Here is a 14,622-nt window from a genome sequence, read left to right as displayed (position 1 = left end):
TAGCAACCTCTGCGATATTCATTCAAGCTTAGCGCCAGTGGTCTACACACAATCAATCAGTAACCAAGATGCCACACACTGACCAATAAGATCACTCCCTCGTTGCGAGGGGCGGAGTCTATCTGCTAAGCTAAATCCAAATCTTCAGACACATTTCTGTTCTGTTGAAAGTCGGATAATCATGGCTCAGAAAAACGCTAATTTCGTGCCTTTCCTTTGATCATTTAGCTTCGAAATTTCAGCAGATAATAGACGAAACATCAGACTACAAATTATGTCAAAAAACAGATATTTCATGGTTTTGACTGATTTTGATGACCTGACTTCGAACTCAATTTTCTCGGCTCAGCGGTCAGCTACTTTCAGATCCTTTTGTTTCGGCGGGTGACATGTATGCATATAGATCACATAAAACCAGAAGAAAACCAGAAGTGTTTGTGTGCATGTTAATATCGTGAATTTCGTGAGAGCCAAGATTTACAGAATCAAAATGCACATGGAAGCTCTTGTCAATGCTTTGTGCATTGAATGCCAGTGGCAATTCACAAAATTTATGCTGCAAAAAAAAAGGCCATTGACTCCAATTGGCGAAAATTGAATGCCGCAAAAATATTTAGCTTTATAGTCTCTAAAGTGATGTACAGCTGTACCTCTAATGTCGTGGAGGTACACATGTGACTTTCTTCCCATAATGGTAAAAGCATTGCAAGTGCTGTAACAGCATCATTGAGTAAAGTGCAAGGCAGACATGTTGTGAACTTATCTCAATGTACAACTTGTGTGATTTATAAAATTTATATCACTTGCTGCTTTGATGAAGTTTTGCCCCAGGGGTCAGTGTTGAGGAGTTGTTTTGTGAGAAATGGCTGTCACCCTGTCCATATGAATTGTGTGGCATATCTATGAACTTTATGTACCAGGGTATTTGACTGATGCTTGAAAATTTCACCCACCATAACTGTGGAATATGTAATTTCTAGCCAGAAGCCTTTGGTTGATGTGCAAAAAAGGAAAGAAAAAGAGAAAAAAAAGAGAGAATGGATAGGTCTTACCGAGGCTTCTTAGCGTGTGGATTTGACAGTTAATAAGATTGTTCACTCTACTATTTGTAAAATGTTCTAGAGCTGTGATAGAAACGGGCACAGGTGACATAGGCTGACTGCTACATCCATAATTGTTGCTTGTTTCCTAGGCAACCTGACCGTTGGTGACCTCGTCATGGTCAACGGTCTGCTCTTCCAGCTCTCGTTGCCCCTCAACTTCCTGGGCTCGGTGTACCGAGAGATCCGGCAGTCACTGATTGACATGGGTACCATGTTCAACCTCCTCAAAGTGGAGACAGATATAAAGGTAACCACCCTACTGGAAGGTTAGCGGTTCAAACCCACCCACAGGTTCCATGGATGCTTGTTTCTTCCCACGCATAGATTTCCATGGTGACAAGATTCTCAGATTCTTGTACCAGTATCTGGATATACATTTTTTTTTTAGGGGGTGGGTCCATTCTTACTAGGGGTTGAGGGATCCAACCCAACTACAAAGTTACAGAAATTTGCGGATATGGATGAATATGATTGTGTGACAGTAATAGGGTCATTTGTGGGAAGATTGTGGGCGGGGTTGTTACGATTCTTGAATCTGGATATTCAGTATCTACAGATGATATTGTTATATTCTTTTTTTGTGGAGGGTAGTGTTCAAGGCCCCATAAGGTTTGATTAATTCTTTTAAATGACCATAGTTTGTGAGGTATCAGACTTTACTGGAGTTAAAATGATCAAATCCCACTGCAAAGGTTCATTACTGTATTCAGAGGGACAGGTGATTTTGTGTGTCAGGGGTTCACTTATATGTCATCTGGTAACTGATGGTTAAGGGAAGTTATGTAACAACAAGGACAATGGCAGTAGCTAAAGACAAGAGGATTGCCCAGTACTATACACTATTTGTGACCCTGAATCACAAAACCGACAAAAAGTCGCCAGACATGGATTTTTAAAGAGCATATTCGGAAAGAGCAGACTTTAAGCTTTAAAATGATGTATAAATCAAATCAAATGGACTTTCCTCACCTGTATGAATATTGGAAAGAAAGCACACACTCAGGAAAAGTGTGAACTGAGGAAAGAAGCTATGAAGCACAGGGTCTATTCAAGTGCTTAATCTTTACCAAGCTATGCTCGCTGTGCAACAAATGGGACAAAAAACAGGATGTAAACCACTGCAGTAACAACAATGATGGGATCATCGAATTAGCTGAAATTGAGCATGCTTTATCAACACACTCTGTCCATGATTAATGCCAGCTTTCAAAGCAGTAGCATCATCCTTTCTAAACTTATTAGAGTTGAGAGTGAAGAGTGTGTACAGGGTTTTTAAGAAATAAAAAAGCGACTCTAAAGACATACCTAATCACACTATTCTAAAAAATGTGTTCGAAATAAACTCCTAAAAACATAGTTTCCTGTTCGTTTTATTATCCAAAGTTTTAGCATAATGTAGAAGAAGACTTGCTCTTTTAGAAACTATGAAAAAGTCAAGATTGGCTAGGTTAGCCCATTTCACCTATTTTCAGTCCTCACACAAAATCAGTGCGTGCGACGTTTTGTTCGTTTTATGATGCACGGTCACATTTGATAGTTATTGTCATAAGATATGAACTTCGGCACGATCTCTGTTCAGTACACTAGGATTTAGAACAGCATATGGGAGACAAAGACACAACACAACAACAAAGACTTGTCTATATTTTGTATGAAACCTAAATGGCTTATTTAATCCCATGTTTTCATTATTTAGTGGGTTTTTTTAAAGTAATTTTTTGTTTGTACAATCCAAGGCATGCAACTACAACACATCATTCACTGCCAGATATGTTAAGTCATTTTTTTTTTAAGTGTAATTTTATTTGAAGTGAAATGATTTCACTGGCAACATATGTTGCTCCTGTACAGTGAAGGAAACTGAATATGATAAGCCCCCCCCCCCCCCGACCCATTCTGCTGACTCTCTTCTTGCTTAACTCGTCACTCCAGAGCAAAGTGGATGCCCCCGCCCTCAAAGTCTCGCCCCAGGAGGCCCACATCAAATTCGAGGATGTGGCCTTTGGCTACCTTCCAGAGCAGAAGCTCTTCAAGAAACTCAGCTTCGAGGTACCCACGGGGAAGAAGATCGCAATCGTTGGCGGCAGCGGGTCAGGGTAGGTCAAACGTAATGACCCTTTGTTATAAGGTATTGGCATCCTGCTATTCACTAGCTTTGACCAGCTTAAAGACAAACAAAGGAATCTTGATTTTGCGATAACTGATGGGTAATGCATCACACCTTAGTGGTTAATTCTCTTCAGAAATTATCTTGTCATCTATGAATTTTAAAGAGATCGTATAGTTTTGGTTGAGACCTGAATTCAGGTTTCTAACATATTTGGGTGAGACAATGACAAACCTTTAATGAAATTATGAAAGAGTGTGTAATTCCAAGAGGAATTCAACTTTGTATGATGAAAATTGGTTTTGAAATGGCTGAGATGTCCAAAACAGTGCAATACTGATGAAAAGTGGGACCCATCTTTCATTACAATCGCTTTGTTGTACTTTTGATGTCTCAGCCATTCCCGAACCGATTTTCATCAAATAAACTGAATTCCTCTTAAAATGGTATGCTCTGTAATATTTCGTAAGTGGTTACTTGATATCTTGCAAAAAGTTCAAAGCCCAATGCTCATCTCCACCAAAATCATACCATCCCTTTAACTGCATATCTTGCAGTCGAGAAAGATTACAAGAGTCTAGTGAAACTTTTTTTTTTGTAATATGCACAAAGTTGGACAAATTTTTACACACAAATTTATACACCAGATGTGGTTCCATCACAAACATTAATGATTTAAATTGTGGAGGGAAGTTGTTTGCTTTCTGTTGTTTTTAGAGCGGCAGGATTTTTTTCCACCTTTTCTTACAGTATTTCACAAGGGATTGTTTTATCTTATCTTTTCAGTGTGGAAAAGGTAGAAGATTAGCTTCTTCTGTGTGTGCGTGTATGTGTACGATGTCAGTATAGACATGCTTTTGTAAAGTATTGATTTCTTTGTATAATTATATGTTGGGGTAGACCCCATCTACTTCAGCACTGTATTATGCATGTAAACTGATATAAACAGTTTATGTCATGGCAAAGTTGAGAAGCCAGGTATAGGTAGCCACATGCATTTCTTTTCCTCCGTACGACAGGAAGTCAACGATAGTGAGGTTGCTCTTCCGGTTCTACGACCCTGAGGAGGGGCGGATCCTGATCAACGGCCAGGACATCAGGGAGGTGAACGTTGATAGTCTGAGGAGGGCCATCGGCGTCGTTCCCCAGGTCAGCATTTTCTTTTGGTATTGAATGGTATCCATTGAGTGAGACTGGTCAGTGATACAATGTAGGTTACAGTGCAATCAGGATCAAACTTGTTACTATTACAACATTGACAAGATGTTTAAAGGGGATGGCTAGTAACTGATCAGTGGGAATCAGTGGGAATGCTTGGGAATGATTGTTCCAATCCTTGTGGGATTCATTTAAGAGTACATTATATATCTATTGTGTGAAAATTATTTGCTTCAGAATGGTCTCATATTCAAGTAATGTGCAATTTAATGTTTCCAGGTTAGCATGCCTGTACAATGACGGGGCAATCGTTAACGATCGCCCCATTACTGTAAAGGCATGCTAACCTGGAAAAGGCAATATCCATACGTTATTTTTCTGTCAAGGCATTTTGCCGATCTGTGATGGACGATGAAGGTCACACCATATGCACAAGTGTGACTGTTATATATTATGGTATTTTGCAGCTTGATTTTCTTTCTTATTATGTATGAGCAACTCATTTGTCCTCGTTTTTTGGGCCTGAAAACTTGTGATTTGAACCCACATTCAGTATGCAGTTTCTTCATTAAAGAAAAAGAAAATGTAATTTTAAGATTAAATTCTTTTTTTTAATGTTGGCAAGCACCCTTAAAGGGACCGTACAGTAGTGGTTGAGGTGGGGATTCATGTTTTGAACATTCCTAAGTGAGATAATGAGAAACCCCTTATGAAATATGAAAGAGCATGTGATTTTTAAGAAGGATTCAACGTTTATTTGATGAAAATTGGTTTTCAAATGGCTGAGATATCCCCAAAAGTGATAATGATAAAAGGCAACATGCCCCACCTTTATTAGGATCTCTTTCTTTCACCTTGTTTTTGGTTATCTCAGACATTTCAAAACCGATTTTCATCAAATAAACTTTAAACACCCCTTAGAATTGCATGCTCTTTAACATCTCATAGAGTGGTTTCTGAATATCTCGCAAAACGTTAAAAGCTAAATCCTCACTGCGACCAGAACTGTACACACCCTTTAATATGTGTGTATATATTTTCCCTTACATTCTAAATGATAATATGGGATTTTTTTCCCTATGAAATGTTTTTTACTCTTGATAAGTATGTATTTTGTTTTCTTTGTGTGTGTGTGTGGGGGGGTCTGCAGAATTGGCAGCCCTGACTATTCATTCATTCATTTCATTTATTTCAATTCCAACAACATTTTCATACACAAAATAGCACAACATCAATACGATATACTAACAAAGAAAAATATGTGACGTTAACAATACTATTTGTATATACGCATTACAAAAGCAAGTGAAAACTGAATTAAAATTAAAGTTGCAGGAAATGGAGGAGACATGCTAAAAAGCTAAGCTTATATTTTGCAGTCTCCTCAATGGTCATGCATTGGGTGTTAAGTAATATCCAGTGAATTGGGAAACCGTAGAAAATGACTGATGATGAATTGATCTACAATGTATGCCTTATCTCCATGTGTGTGTGTGCGATGTGTAGGACTGTGTTCTATTCCACAACTCCATCTTCTACAACCTGCGCTATGGCAACCTAAAGGCATCGGAGGAGGAGGTCCTCCAGGCAGCCAAGATGGCCGACATCCACGGCAGCGTGATACGCATGCCGGAGGGCTACGACACCCAGGTCGGCGAGCGCGGCCTCAAGCTGTCCGGGGGCGAGAAGCAGCGCGTGGCCATCGCCAGGACGATCCTCAAGGACCCGCCCATCGTCCTCTACGACGAGGCCACCTCCTCCCTCGACTCTATCACTGAGCAGGTGGGTGTGGTTGGTCTTATGGAACATTGTTTAACTCTTTGTGTCCCGTGAGTATGGTGATTAAGGGTGCGTTCGAGTGCTCTCCTAAAGTGAACCGTACCATACCGTACTTGTGCCATAGGAGCAATCGAACGCTCCTAAAGTGTACCATACAGTACTCTACCGAACCAAAAGTGGACCACTTCCTGATGTGCTCCAAAAGTGTACCAAAAGCATACTGAAAGTTCGTTGTAAAGCATGCGCATATTTTGCGCATACGTCAAAATGCAAAGATATCATTCTCTTTGTTCGAGACAGCTGCAAGTAGTTCAAGCGGCAGATGAATGACATTCTTGCTACAAAAATGCTTAACCTCTTCTAAAAATAGCTCATGAGGTACGCTCTCTCCGCAGAGTGCTCGAACGCTCCAAAATTGGCATGGTACAGTTCGGTACGCTCTAATTCAGTTCGCTGTGGTTCATTTTAGATCACTTGAATGCACCCAAGGGGTGGTGATTTGGCTCAGTCTGTAGGACAATCTCCAGATCCAAAGGACCCGGGTTTGATTTTCAAGTCTGACTGTGCAATATTGTGTGCGTAATCATGCCACCCCCTCATACTGTATGAGGCAAAATACTCTGTCCGTCAAATAGGACATAAAATGGAGGTCCTGTATGTTAGAAAGTCACAACTCGTGCGTGCAAAAGATCTCGCATCAGTCATTCATTGCAAAGAGCAGGGTGCATATAAACCCGGTGAAATGGTCCCACCTCACATCCAACTGGACCCCATGGACAGCTGCTAGCTAGTGCAGTTGAATATGTGCATCTTCTCAGATGGAAAATGAAACAAACAAAATGCAAATTGGCACAAAAGAACAAACAAACTTTAAATTGTGCACACTGTGGAATGTCCCTGGCACGGAATGGGTGAACCACAGATAGAAAGAGGTTTGTAGCAAGAAAAGCTTGCAGGTGTTTGGTTGCTTGCTGTAGTGATAGAAATGTAGGTGTGCACGTCACATTCATGTCAGGATCAGAATCAATACTTTCCATGTTTTTAGATTTGGGAGTAGCACCTGACTCGTGAAATTCATGAAAATAAAAACTGTCCTTAGTATTTGGCATGCAGTATTCATGCGGTTATGCCTCTTAGTAAGTTGGCTGTTAATACAGTACTCTCCGCGTAATCGGGTATCGCTTAAATGGATGCTCCGTTTAATTGGGTAGTAATGTCAAAGTCAGTTCCAGTGCACTTTAAAATTACCTGATAATCGGGTTGCCTCTCTGCATAAATGGGTAAATAATTTTCTTTTTATCTAATTTCTACCCACATTTTACCGTAGATGTCACTTTAAGAAATCATGAATGTCAAATTTTCTACGGCTAATCCCATTCTCTGCTTAATTTGCAAAGAAGACCAATCATTTGGGGATCCAGTGATTAAACATGAAAAAAACAAAACTAAAACATGCACCAGTACCGACTTGCCACGCATAAATGAGCATTACACATGTAGCTGGTACTCGAAATTACATAGACAGACAGAGTTGAACACACTAGTCTTGTGCTCCTCCCTTGCACCGCAACAACATTCACAAAACGAGAAGTTTGCAACGAAAATCAGACCATGCACTTGCTCCATAATTTTGCTTTTCCCCAGTCACTTCTCGAATAGTAACCCGACGTTATACGTGACTAGCGCACAAAAAGAGACATGTTCATTTCGGAAACGACTGCGTGTTAGCTAGGAGTATACACACAACAAGGTTTTCTGGAGACATTTTTGTCCATAAAAAGAGTGTAAATTATTGCTCGTGACTGAGCAAGTGTAAGGTATGTATAGTGTGCCGTGCAAGCACGCGTGTAAAGCATGCAGTGTAGGTGTTTGATGCAGTGTACAATGTATGTACATACACATTGTGTGTGTAAATATTGTGAATGAGACATGTTCTTCTGTTAATCGGGTACTCCGCTTAATCGGGTAAGAAATGCTCTGCCCGAGCCAACCCGATTATGCGGAGAGTACTGTACGTCAAATTTTCCATGTCTTCTCCCCACGTATCATTCGTGTCAGGATCAGAGTCAGTATTTTCCATGTTTTTAGATTTGGGATTAGCACCCGACTCGTGAAATTCATGAAAATGACAACTGCCCTTCATATTTCGCTTGTACAGTATTCATACGGTTGTGCCTCTTAGTTTATTGGCTGTTAGAAGTCCTGTTTACCTTTGGGAGCAGTGATCTAAAAATGTTCATGATATCACATTTGATGCTATGTGTAGGTTAGTTGTGTCACAAAACATCCTACCATATAATTTTTTTTTGCAATAAAGCCTAAAATATAAGGAGATATCACTATTTTTCTCATTAAACCATAACTGTAGACGGCTTAGTCTGAAAACATTTTTGTTATTACTATCGTTCACATTTTGTATATTTAACAATACTTAGCATTGATTATACTGGTTCAAATTTTAACATTGGTTGTTTCTATCCCTAACTCACATTTTAGAACTATTTTGAGGCATTGATGCAGGGTTTTGTTTCATCTGCAAGTGGTAAATTATGCCTTTAAAATGTCAATTTTTCCGTGTCTTCTCCCCACAGCACATCTTGAACTCCATGGAAGCAGTCACCAAGGGACGCACGTCCATCTTCATCGCCCACCGCCTCTCCACCGTCGTCAACGCCGACGAGATCCTGGTCATCAGGGACGGCGGCATCGCCGAGCGAGGGCGCCACTCCCAGCTGATCGCCGACACGAACTCCTTCTACTACGACCTGTGGACGAACCAGAACCGGGTGGCCCTCGAGGGCTTGACGAATGTCGAGAACTTGACGAATAATCGCGAGGGCAAAGAGACGGATGCGGAGGAAGAGGTCATAAGGTCGTGATGTCTGGGGGGTGGCATTGTTATCATTATGCAACAGGGCTAGGTTTGGGTTTATGTTTGGGCTTGGGTTTGGGTTTGGGTTAAGTTTTGTTGATTTGTCAAAATTTTGTTTTCTCTGTCAACTCAACTCTGCTCCATGAGCAATAGTTTTCTTCGACCCCTGTTTTACACCTTTGTTTTTTCTCTTAGTTTCTCTTTTATTGTTTCTTTCACTATGTCTCTGTTTGATCCTCTTGATTTGTTTCACTCATTCTCTGTCTCTCCTTTTCTTTCTGTCTCTCCCTCTCTTTCTTTTTCTTTCTCTATCTTTCTTTCTAACTCGCCCTTTCCCTATCTTTGCCCCACCACCTTTTTTCCCCCCACTGAAATGTGCTTAATATGTCCCAGTACTGGTCTGTCATTGCAGGTTTGGGCAGATGGTTCTACTGTACTCTACCAAAGGTTGTTCAAACTGAGAGTGAACGGTAACATCTCTGTGCAGTCAGTTGTGATGTCATTGATATGATTTTTCTTTTTTTTAAGTCTATGAGCCTTTTAAGCTTTCATTGTTACCTAGGTTCATCAGATATTAATGTAGGCATAATATAAGTTATTTTCAAAATACATATTTTTCTAAACAAGGCTCAAATGATGAGGATTATAGGTCAAGACTTTATCAAATCACATATCTCCTCAACTTGGAAGCTGCCTTTCTTTGTAAAGTTTCTGGATACAGATTCATAGATTGTAGACAATCACGGTTGTTATATGAATCGTTTGTTGGTGTCATTGCTGTGTAGCTCAGTCAGCAGGAGATGGGTAATATTATGTTCTTTACTTGTCATTACCTACTTCTGATACGTCCTGTACACTCGGACTGTGTTTTACACTACGTTCCCCCGTACTGCCTGTGGAGGAACCTACTTTTGCTATAAACTACTTATTGAAGTCACTATATGTGGGACTGGGCAGATGCGAGTCTCGTACCTTGTGTACTGGGCATTAAAACCAGTGGGTTGTGAGACTGTACCTCAACAGATTTTGTTGTAGAGTGCAAGGAAGGTGAGTGCAATAGCCATAAAGTTATGAATGATAATGTGTTAGTATCCTCTGGCGTTTTATGCATTTGCGTGTGGAGATGTTTCAACGGATCCATGAATATCAGAGTATAAAATGGCCCGCACACACTTGCACAGTATGGCACTGTAATACTTCAACAAACCACAGTGGATGTTAGGGTTTTGCTTCCATCGTATTGTCAGCTGACTTGGACAAAAGCAGTGCGGTTCTGTAAAAGTGGATATTTGTGCCATATTAAATTTTTGCACTGGGCCGAGTAAGATGAATTTTGTGTGTTTTTAATTCCGCAGAATCAAGACATGTTACAGTGGTACATACACTTGTGTCTGTAGGAAATGATTAAAGTCAACATCTTGGGATGAGGCTAACCCCATTGAGGACTTACAACAAAGAGGGCGCCAAAATGTTCTCCAAAAATTCCAACACGCTCAATGCCCCTTCATTTTGCATACACATATCTCATAAACCAATTGCTTTGAAGCCACTGCGCCGCCATCTTTCCAGGCACATCGCCCATACATTTGTTTACAGAACTCATGACATCACATGATCTAGGTGACAGTCTCTGCTGGAAAATGCACGCAAATCCCCATAGAATGTGCCCAGTAAGATGGCAGCATGTTGGCTTCACTTGCTTGTACAGCTTGAACGGGCCAAGGAGATATCCAGATACTGCCCGGAAGAGATCAGTGGCATATATGCTCACTTGCTTGATGGGAGGGCCTACGGCTCCCCTGCTCTGGACTTTAAAGGGGCATTCCAGACGATTTTCATAATTTAATATTGTGTAGTACATAAATCGACAGCTCCGTGTATAGATTTGTGAAACTTATTGTGGTCTTAGACCCCGTTTACAGTGCGAGGCGAGGCCGCGGCTCGGCCCAGCCCCGCTTCAGTGTAAACGCGCAAAAGGCCAAATGCGAGGCCAAAATTGGCCTCGCATTTGGCCTCGCTCTGGAGGCGGTCTCGGCCGCGGCCGAGCCGCGGCCAAGCCCCGCCTTTTCTCAGTGTAAACGTAAACTTGACCATATGCGCAGCCAATTTTAGTCTGACTTCCAAACCCTCTTTCTGTACTATTTCGCTGTTCAGGATATTAACCCCCTCAACGTTGAAAACTGGTATAGTTTAAGGTGGTTTTGTCCTGCAAAGGATTTTTTCCTTCGGCAAAGGCCTTTGCCCGAATGGCGACTTTGTCGCCACGGAATTCATTTGGCAAAGGGTCTGAAAACCAGACAATACCAAATTGCATTTGTTTACAAGCAGAGCGCCACTACGACAACATATTGAAAGGTTTGAATCAAAAGCGCGGCCAAGCCCGGCAGTGTAAACGGACAAAATTGCGGGGCCCGACCTCGCAATTCAGGCTGGGCTCGGCCGCGGCTCGGCCCAGCCCCGCACTGTTAACGGGGTCTTTGAGCAGAGAAACCAATACTTTGAAAAATCTTAAACAAATTACACTGAACAGTCTTGATGACAGAGGAGCCTCACATATTTCCGAAAAGTAGCAGTGTAATTCCATTACAATACCGCTTGATTGACAAGTTCACCTGTGTAGACTGTATGCGTACCTTTTTCTTTTGTTCTATTTCCTTGAGCCCCAACTCATGCATTCTTTTGGTGAGGCTGCCATGCCATCATCCCTGTTTATTGCAATTTGTTATAAATTTAGAACACATTCGTATTCCTCATCCCAATCACTATAAATTCTGAAACTCTGTACTCAGTGTAAGTACTTTATTGTTGTTCAAATGTAAAAATTTGAAAATCATCCGGAGGTCTCCTTTAAACTGTGGTTCATAGGATGCACTGGCTTGCAGATCGTACAGAAACAAATGGGAAGTCCTCTAGAGTTGAACTCGGCATGAAGATGATTGGGTGTTGCAGTTGAGTCTCTGCTAATGGGTTAGGCTTCTTTGAATTTCTGTGTCAGTAGGCGCGGTCAGACTGGCAAAATATTGAGAAGTTTACTATCGCGAAGTCTTTGCGATCTTTTGTCGTGCAGTTACACTGGCTGCCAAACTTCTCGATTTTTGGATCAAGAAGTTTTGGTCATCGATGCGCGCGTGCAAGAAAGAAGAAAGAGCGCGCCTTCTGATGGCTATTGATTGTGACGTAACAATCCACGCCTGTACATGACAATGGCCTCGCGCTTCGGAGACACTGTCCGCAAGCATGTGGTGTACTGGTCACGTGACAAAGATCGCGAAGTTTCAGTTTCTCGCGATTACACTGGCAAAAGATCGAGAAGTTTGGAGGGGGTGGCGGAAAAATCCCTAGTTGATGTGGGAAGTGAGAACTTTTGTGGGAAGTTTGCAGTCACATTGGCAAAACTTCGAGATCTTAAAGGCATAATTTACCATTTGCAGATGAAACGAAAACCCAGCATTAGTGCTTTAAATAGTTTTAAAGTGTGAGTTAGGGATAGAAACAACCACTGTGAAAATTTGAATCACTAAAATCGATTCTAAGTATTGTTGAATATGCAAAATGTGTACAATAGGTATGATAGAAATGTCTCCAAACTAAATCGTATACCGCTACGGTTTATTGAGAAAAATGCTGACATCTCCTTATAACTTAGGCTTTATTGCAAAACTTTCACATGGAAGGGTGTTTTGTGGTACAACAGACCTACACATATGCATGAAAGGCGATATCTTGAACATTTTGCAAATGACTGCTCCCAAAGGTAAACTGGACCTTTCTAGATCGGGATCTTAAACATCTCGATCTTTTGCCTGTGTGACTGCGCCTAGTTTGGCATCATGTGAGATGATGTCTTTGTAACTTATTGGTAGCACATCACACTGGCACTAGCCATTGTGTATTTATTAGTATGCTTTTTTTAGCATTTATGAGTCAAATGAAGAATATCTATTACGCTGTAAATTAAAAAAAAATAAGTATGTTTTACATGTGATACAAGAGGTAAGTTGTACATATGTGATCTTTCAGATTCACTATATATTTCTCAAAGTTTGATAACACCATGCAACAAAGACATTGTTACTTGTGTACATGTACTTGTGTACGGAATAAAAACTTCAAGGTGAATTGAGAAGAAAATGGCCCCTCTGCTGATTTAGTCTGTTGTGATTGTGATCGTAAATGACAGTGTAAGACAGTGAATGGTCTGACGAACAGAAAGACGGAGTCCATTTACCTGGAATAAATAGGCAATGCACTTTAATAAAATCCAGTGTTGATGACGATTATGATGATGATGATGATGGTGGTGATGATGGTGATGATGATAATGATAGTGGTGATGATGGTAGTGGTGATGATACTGATGGTGATGATCATGGTGATCGATGATGATGCTGGTGATGATGGTGTTGGTGATGATGATGGTGATGGTGATGATGGTGATGATGAGGGTGATGATGGTGATGATGGTGATGATGATGATGGTGATGATGATGATGATGGTGATGATGATGATGCTTTTGGTGATGGTGGTGGTGATGATGATGATGGTGATGATGCTTTTGGTGATGGTGATGATGGTGGTGGTGGTGATGATGGTAATGGGGATGGTGATGGTGATGGTGATGATAGTGATGATGATGATGATAATGGTGATGTTGGTGATGATGGTGATAGTGATGATGCTTTTGGTGATGATGATGATGATGATGATGGTGGTGGTGGTGGTGATGATGGTAATGGTGATGATGATGGTGATGGTGATGATGATGATGATGGTGATGATAGTGATGATGATGATGATAATAATAGTGATGTTGGTGATGATGGTGATGATGCTAATGATGGTAATGGTGATGGTGATGATGATGATGACGATGATGACGATCTACCTCGTCGTATCCAACATCTACATAGTCATTAGATATTTGACAAGGACTTGGCACATTGCAGAGCCTTCTCATTTGCAGCCATTCAGGTTGTTTTGGCTACACTGTTCCTCAAGGCTATGGCACTGGAGAAGGTGTGGCATGGTTTGAGGTGTCCCACACTCACAATTTATGTCATCATCAGTGGTGTGTCCTGACATTTTCATACTGACTATGATGATGATGATGATGGTCATGATAATGATGGTGATGATAATAACGATGATGAGTGATGATAGTTATGATGGTGATGATTACTACCCATTTTGGTTGGACATTGCTACAGAAATGATATTGAGCTGGTACTAATGGCAATGCACTGAACCTTGCCTTTATAGAAAGCGGACCATCAGGACATCCTGATTTTTTGCATATGCTATTTCCTATTAAATTCCTTGTGTTTAGTTGACAATTAAGTTTACATACTGTATGGCTTAATATGTCGTCATGATTTATTGATCCAAATTTGGGAGATCTAAGGTTTGCTTGAGATCCTCCATTTTGATAACTAACACAGCATCAAACACAACGAGAATGCCTGTCCATCTGCAATGTGGGTTGGTTGCTGTAATGTTGGTTTGCACCCGCGAATCAGCATGTTGCATGCAGACGCACCTTGATGTAAGCGTATGATTGTGTCAAATGTAAATGTGTATGTGTGTGTGTGTGCGCACGCATGTG

General features: G+C 40.9%; 1 protein-coding gene across 1 annotated transcript in view; it reads left to right on the top strand.

Annotated features, from left to right (window-relative positions):
• Positions 1-9,081, top strand: part of LOC139730997 (iron-sulfur clusters transporter ABCB7, mitochondrial-like) — a 31,006-nt gene extending 21,925 nt beyond the window's left edge. The window contains exons 8-12 of the mRNA XM_071641872.1: positions 1,193-1,350; positions 3,036-3,199; positions 4,230-4,359; positions 5,875-6,150; positions 8,739-9,081. Coding sequence (XP_071497973.1) covers positions 1,193-1,350; positions 3,036-3,199; positions 4,230-4,359; positions 5,875-6,150; positions 8,739-9,026 — 1,016 coding nt within the window. The 3' untranslated portion in view covers positions 9,027-9,081. The remainder of the gene's footprint in view (positions 1-1,192; positions 1,351-3,035; positions 3,200-4,229; positions 4,360-5,874; positions 6,151-8,738) is intronic.
• Positions 9,082-14,622: the final 5,541 nt, after the last annotated feature.

This window comes from Diadema antillarum, unplaced genomic scaffold (assembly GCF_040938485.1).
Source record: "Diadema antillarum isolate AM-2024a unplaced genomic scaffold, OU_Dant_1.0 scf00000022, whole genome shotgun sequence".
In the NCBI taxonomy this organism is placed as follows: domain Eukaryota; kingdom Metazoa; phylum Echinodermata; class Echinoidea; order Diadematoida; family Diadematidae; genus Diadema; species Diadema antillarum.
The sequence above is the reverse complement of the archived record's forward strand: the minus strand, read 5'-3'. Positions and strand labels throughout refer to the sequence as shown.